We start from the raw sequence: 6,000 nt of genomic DNA on the forward strand, positions 1-6,000 counted from the left end.
TGAAAATTTAGAATTTTCAGAGGGAGGAGTTGGTTGAGAGGAAATTTAACATGTGATTTGGGAGCTTTCCACAGGCCCATGTGACCCATGTGATCCAAAGAAGTTAATTTACAGAGAGAGCAAGAAAGAAAAGAGGGAAGCTAGAACACAAAAAAGAAACAGGAATGAAAATTAGACAGAATATTAGGAGCTTTCTACTCTTTGGTTCTTCCAAAGATCTAGTTAAAGCCATGACCACACATTCTGGAGAAACTCATTCCAAACTTTCCTTTCATGACTTAAGCTAGTTCAGATAGCATCCACTGCCTGTAATCAAGACTACTAACCAACATATTTACCTGGTAGGAAGAGTTGCTGAGTTTCTTCATCACATCCTTCATGAAGTCCACGATTTTCTGAAATTCGTCCTGTTGCAAGCTCATTGAGCCATCAAATAGGAACACCAAGTCTACATTGCCTTTTATACATTCTGCAGAGGCCAGATGCAAAGAGTCCTGCTGAAGCGTTTCCAGCATTTGGGCCACCCGTGCTGCTTCCCATGCAGGGACAGCTACATAGAGATATTTTTATCCACTGGGTCCCCAGTTCCCTTACCCTGATAACCAGGATGCCCTTGCAGTACAGGTCCCCCCAGATTCTGGGGAAAAAGGTAACACAGGCCACTCAGATAGGTATTCTGGTCACATGTCCGAGACAGCCCAGGGTCACAGGCCTAAAGGAAACAAAAGTAAAAGGGTTGGGGCTTCCTCTTGCTATGAATCTTTTTGGTATCCTCAGCAAAGAATAAGAGCCTTCAGAATCTTGTCCTCCTCCCTCACTCCCTACACCCAAATGGTTACTCCAATGCAAAATAATTCTCCCTCTGCAAGGTCTCTCATATCCATCTCTCCATCCTTACAACTGATACTTTATGCCAGTGGATACTCACCATCTATGAAATAAAGTCTAAACACCTTAGTTTGGCATTCACACTGATCACAGTTGGGCACATTTCCAGGCACATCCCTTCCCAAGCCCAATCACACATTCTGTGTAAGCCCAAATCACAAACTAACTATTCCCAGAATGTACAATACTTTCTCTTTCATTTATGATTATCTGTCCTGCCAGACTGACTGACATTTCCAGACAGGGCTTGTATCATGTATCACGGTCAACTTTCTATTAACTTTCCTTTCCCCTTCAGAACCTAGCACAATGCCCAATACATAATAGTAGCTAAGTTAACTAGCTACAGTTAAATAGTGGATCAGTATTTCACTAGTTCATCTAGTTCTTACACAACCATGTCAAAAGGATACTGGATGGGAAAGATTGGAAAGAACAAAGAGAATTAAAATCAATTGAGGATTTGATCCTGGCTCTACTACTTTGCAGCCATGTGATCTTGGTAAAGTTTCTTAATTCTTTGGGCCCTGTTTCCTCACATGAAAAATGTATATATACTTTTAACCCGAAGTCTTAAGGGTTAAAAGAAATCAAGCAATGCTTCCCAAACTTTTAGCATTTGTATAACACTTTACAATTTCTAACATATGGCATGCTTATTTAGTGCTTTCCTTTAAACTCACTTCTTTAAACTTTAGCTTCCGCCTATATTTTTATTTATTTATTTGGTACCAGGGACTGAACCCAGAGGCACTTAGCCACTAAGACACATTCTCAGCCCTTTTTAAAATTCTTTCTTTGGTGATTGAAACTGGGGATTGAACTCAGGGGCACTCAACCACTAAGCCACGTCCCCAGCTCTATTTTGTATTTTATTTAGACACAGGGTCTCACTGAATTGCTTAGAGCCTTGCTTTCGCTGAGGCTGGCTTTGAACTTGCAATCTTCCTGCCTCAGCCTCCCAAGCCACTGGGATTACAATTCAGTGAGCCACTGAACCCAGTTTATATATTTCTAATAAGCAACTGAAATACATGTGACTATTAAAACATTAAAAGTTGGCATATGGGGCTGGGATTGTGGCTCAGCGGTAGAACGCTTGCCTGGCATGTGCAAGGCCCTGGGTTCAATTCTCAGCATCACATATAAACAAAATAAAGGTCCATCGACAACTAAAAATATTTTTTAAAAAGTAGTCATACCACTAAAGATCATATTATATATCAATAGGCATAGATATTTCATCTTTGTAAAAGTAATTGAAGTAAGAAGGTTCTTGAAAATAACTGGTTCCTAATTGGTTCTTGATAAATACCAATAGAATCTGAATCTCTCTGATACCTTTAACCTTTTATGGAATCTTTTATCCATTTTCTTTTCCCCTCTTTTCAATCTCTCTTTTCTAACATTGAGTTTCCTAGGCTCTGCTATCACCACTATACAAAATTCTTACCAAAAGGCTTCCACCTGAGGGGTCTGTCACCAAGGTCATTCCCAAGTACTTGGAAGTATAGTTGGAACCTGTAGGCACCAGAAGGTTGGGCTGGAGGAACTCAGGCAATCTGGATGTGTTGGGGTCAGCCTCAGTTTCCCTAAAATCCCATTCTTCCCTTCTCCCTTACCAGCTACTCACCTCTCAGACTGACTGGCAGGCAGTGTCCAGTGCCTGGCTGGCACTGATAGAGGCTTCCTGTGCTGTTCCCCTCACCTGGAGCTCCCACAATAACCCTAGAGAGAAATCTCACCTGTGAGATGGAGTTGCCCACCCACTCCTACCTATTAAGCACAATCAGATCCCACAGATTATCCCAAAGCAATGCAGCCACTCCCCTTTGGGGAGACTCCTCAGCCCCCACCTCTTCTCCCCTGAATCCCAGAGAAATATTTACACATGCTTGAATGCTAAAAGATCAAGGATCCTTTCCATTTATAGTCTAGAAAACTTGAGGCCCAGAGAATGATCTCCCAGAATATCCCATCATGAATTACTCATTCAGTCATCCATTCAAAAGTCATTAATGGCTTACCTACTGTGTGCTAGACTAGGGAATGTATTAGGAAGAGGGGAGGGACACAAATCTGCCTTCAAAGAGCTCACTGTGTAGTCAGGGAGAGTCAAAAGCCTAGGAGGTGATGCAAAGTGTCTTAAGGGCTGTAATGTTTCCCCTGCTAAGCACTTAGGAGGAGCCTTAACGGTTGTGTCCATCCTACTATTTGATAGCCTTACTCCTGTTTCCAGAGAATTCCTACTGACACTCCTCCAGACTGGAGACCTGCCCTGTTTCATTGACTGACTGGCAAGAGGTAGGTAAAGTCCAGGGGTGGGGGCAGCCCCTTGGGGGCCATAGGGGCACCTGGTCTTGTGTTCTGTGCCAGGCAGGGAGGATTTAGGGGGACGGCAGCTCACCCATTTCCAACCTGCAGGACGCGGTACCCAAAGTGCTTCCCGGCTTGAGGGATGGAGAAGTACTGCACGTTCTGTGTGTCCAAGTTGTAGCTTGAGGCCGGAGCTAAGGGAGGCAAGGGTGGTCAGTTGATTTTGACCTGGGGCCCGCAATGCCCCCCATGCACCAAGAGCCCAGAAATTGACTGGCCACTGCTCATGTTTCTGGTCCCAAAAACCCCAGCCCACCTCCCCCAGGTCACCTATATCCAGACAGAACTGGAAAAGGTTCTTGGACTTTCCCCCAAAGTCCTTGACTCTGGGGAATAGGAAAGCAGCACTCCCTGCCACCCAGAGTTATGGCAGCTCTTCCCAGGGTGTGAGGAGGACACAACTTCCCTTTTAGCCTATTGGCAAAGAAACAAGAATGAGGAGGTGGAGGCCGGTGAGAGAGAAGAGGTCAAAGGGGCCCTGAGGTACAGAGTGGCAAGGCTCCCAGGCAGGAACCAAGATGGGGATTTCCCAAGGCAGGCTGTGCCTCCTCACATACCCATTTCTCCCATGATCATGGGGCCCGGGTACCCAAGAACTCAAAAGACCAGTACCAGGGACTCAACATCCCCTGAGCCCTGTGAGGTTGCCTCCTCACTCATCTCAAGCTCCCCCACTCCCCACCCCACCAGAGATGGGTCTCTCCCTGAAATGTTCTGTCTCAGATTCCCCCAGCCCATCTCCTGTATCAGGCGGCTTGGCATCATCTGCAAACCAAATCATTCTTTTCCATCCTGCTTCCCCACTTCTGGGCGTCAGAACTAGTTCACAGCACCCTGGGACGTCAGGGATGCCGGTACCTTTGTTTGTTCAGATGAAGGGAATGAGGACCACATAGGGGAAAGGATTTGCCAAAGACCATGTGTAGCAACTGAATTCCGCCCTCTCCTTTAGCCCTGCACACCCATTAGCCATCTGCCCTTTTTAAGGGTGCACTCTCCGCCTCTCTCACTATGCTGCCTTTGTCTCCTTTCTCTGTCTTTGCCTCCATACTCTGTTCATACTTTGGGTTTTGGCTTTCTTTCTCTTTCTTTTCCCCTTTCACCTCCTAGGATTCCTGGGTCCCGCGTTACCTGTGGCCAATCCCACCCTTAGAGCAGCTCCTCCTTTTCTCCAGTCCCACAAAATCCTGCAGTCTCCCTGGTCACAGACACATGACCCTTCCTCTCCCCTCCCCATTTTCCTACCAAAGAAAAAGGGCCCAGACAGCAGCAGCCTCACTATGGCGATGTAGGAATTCTTCATCTTTCCCGGGTTGCAGGGACCCTTGGGCCCAGGTTCGGTCTCCGAAAGCTCCTGGGATTTGCTGACAACCTAGACAGGCTGAAAGAGGGAAATGATAATGCCTAAGGGGCCTCTTGCAGTGGGACTTTCTCACAGAGGCACCAGGCTGATGACACTGGTTTGGAGGAGGGTGAGAGGGGGTGCCTTAGAGGTTGTGAAACCGCATAGGTTCAAAGAGGAAGTGTAAGCGCGTTAGAGACATTTCCTGTGCCTACTTGCATTTTCACATCATCCAAAAGCAGACAGCAGGGTAGTTGAGCAGCTGCATCATAGTCTCTCACCAGCTACCATCCGAAGACTCTTCAAAAAGCTCAGCAGAGGACTGGTCAAACACACTGGTACAACTGTAATGGAATGCAATGTAGCCATGAAAAAGATAAGTCGGGGGGGGGGGGGCGGGATTGAGATTGTTTTCTCTTTTTCTCTTGGCATTGAAAGAGGTCCATGACACACGATTAAAAAAAGCAAGTTACAGAGTGGGGTATTTAGTAATTACTTTTGGTCCTAAAAAGCAAAAAATAAAATCCATAGATTTGGAGAAAATATTTTTAAATCACATATCTGACAAGGCACTTGTATCCAGAGTATATAATTCACAACTTGACAATAGACAAATAGCCTATTTTATTTAATCAAATTAATTGATTGACTTTTTGTGGTATTGGGGATTGAATTAATGGTCTTATGTGTTAGACAACAACTCTACCACCAAGCTACACCCCCAACCCTTATTATTTATTCTCCAAATAACCTATTTTTTAAATGAGCAAAAGTTTTGAAGAGATATTTCTTTAAAGATGATATATAAATGACCAAGAAGCACATGAAAAGATGCTTAGCATCATTAGTCATTAAAGAAATGTAAATCAAAGCCACATAAGATACCACCTCACACTGACCAAGATGACTAGAATTTTTAAAGGAAAGAAAGGAAGGAAGAAAATAACTGTTGGCGAAGTTATAAAGAAATCGGAACCCTGAAACATTGCCGGTGAGAATGTAAAATGATACAGCTGCTATAGAAAACAATTTGACAGTTCTTCAAAAAAGTTAAAGATAAACCTGGTGCAGTGGCATCAGCTATTCTGGAGGCTGAAGCAGGAGAATTGCTGAGCTTGAGGCCAGCCTGAGCAGCTTAGCAAGATCGCTCTCAAAATCGCTCAGGGGTAGAGCACTTGCTTAGCATGTGTGAGACACTAGGTTTGATCCTCAGTACCACATAAAAATAAATAATATAAAATAAAATAAAATAAAGGTATTGTATCCATCTATAACTAAAAATATTTAAAATTAAAAAATAAAATAAAATAGAAAAGAATGGGGCTGTATGTAGCTCAGTGGCAAAGAGTCCTTGGGTTCAATTCCCAGCACCATAAAACAAATAAAAATAGAGT

At 44.2% G+C, this 6,000-nt stretch overlaps 1 protein-coding gene across 2 annotated transcripts in view; it reads right to left on the reverse strand.

Annotated features, from left to right (window-relative positions):
• The window catches only part of Itgal (integrin subunit alpha L), a 41,621-nt gene extending 36,908 nt beyond the window's left edge, over window positions 1-4,713 (reverse strand). The window contains exons 1-6 of one of the 2 annotated variants that reach the window (XM_047534090.1): window positions 4,510-4,713; window positions 3,296-3,398; window positions 2,522-2,616; window positions 2,342-2,409; window positions 595-712; window positions 339-469 (exon numbers count right to left, since the gene is read on the reverse strand). In XM_047534090.1, coding sequence (XP_047390046.1) covers window positions 339-469; window positions 595-712; window positions 2,342-2,409; window positions 2,522-2,616; window positions 3,296-3,398; window positions 4,510-4,567 — 573 coding nt within the window. In that variant the 5' untranslated portion in view covers window positions 4,568-4,713. The remainder of the gene's footprint in view (window positions 1-338; window positions 470-594; window positions 713-2,341; window positions 2,410-2,521; window positions 2,617-3,295; window positions 3,399-4,509) is intronic. The other variant, XM_047534089.1, reaches the window with a different exon arrangement.
• Window positions 4,714-6,000: the final 1,287 nt, after the last annotated feature.

This window comes from Sciurus carolinensis, chromosome 18 (assembly GCF_902686445.1).
Source record: "Sciurus carolinensis chromosome 18, mSciCar1.2, whole genome shotgun sequence".
NCBI lineage: Eukaryota > Metazoa > Chordata > Mammalia > Rodentia > Sciuridae > Sciurus > Sciurus carolinensis.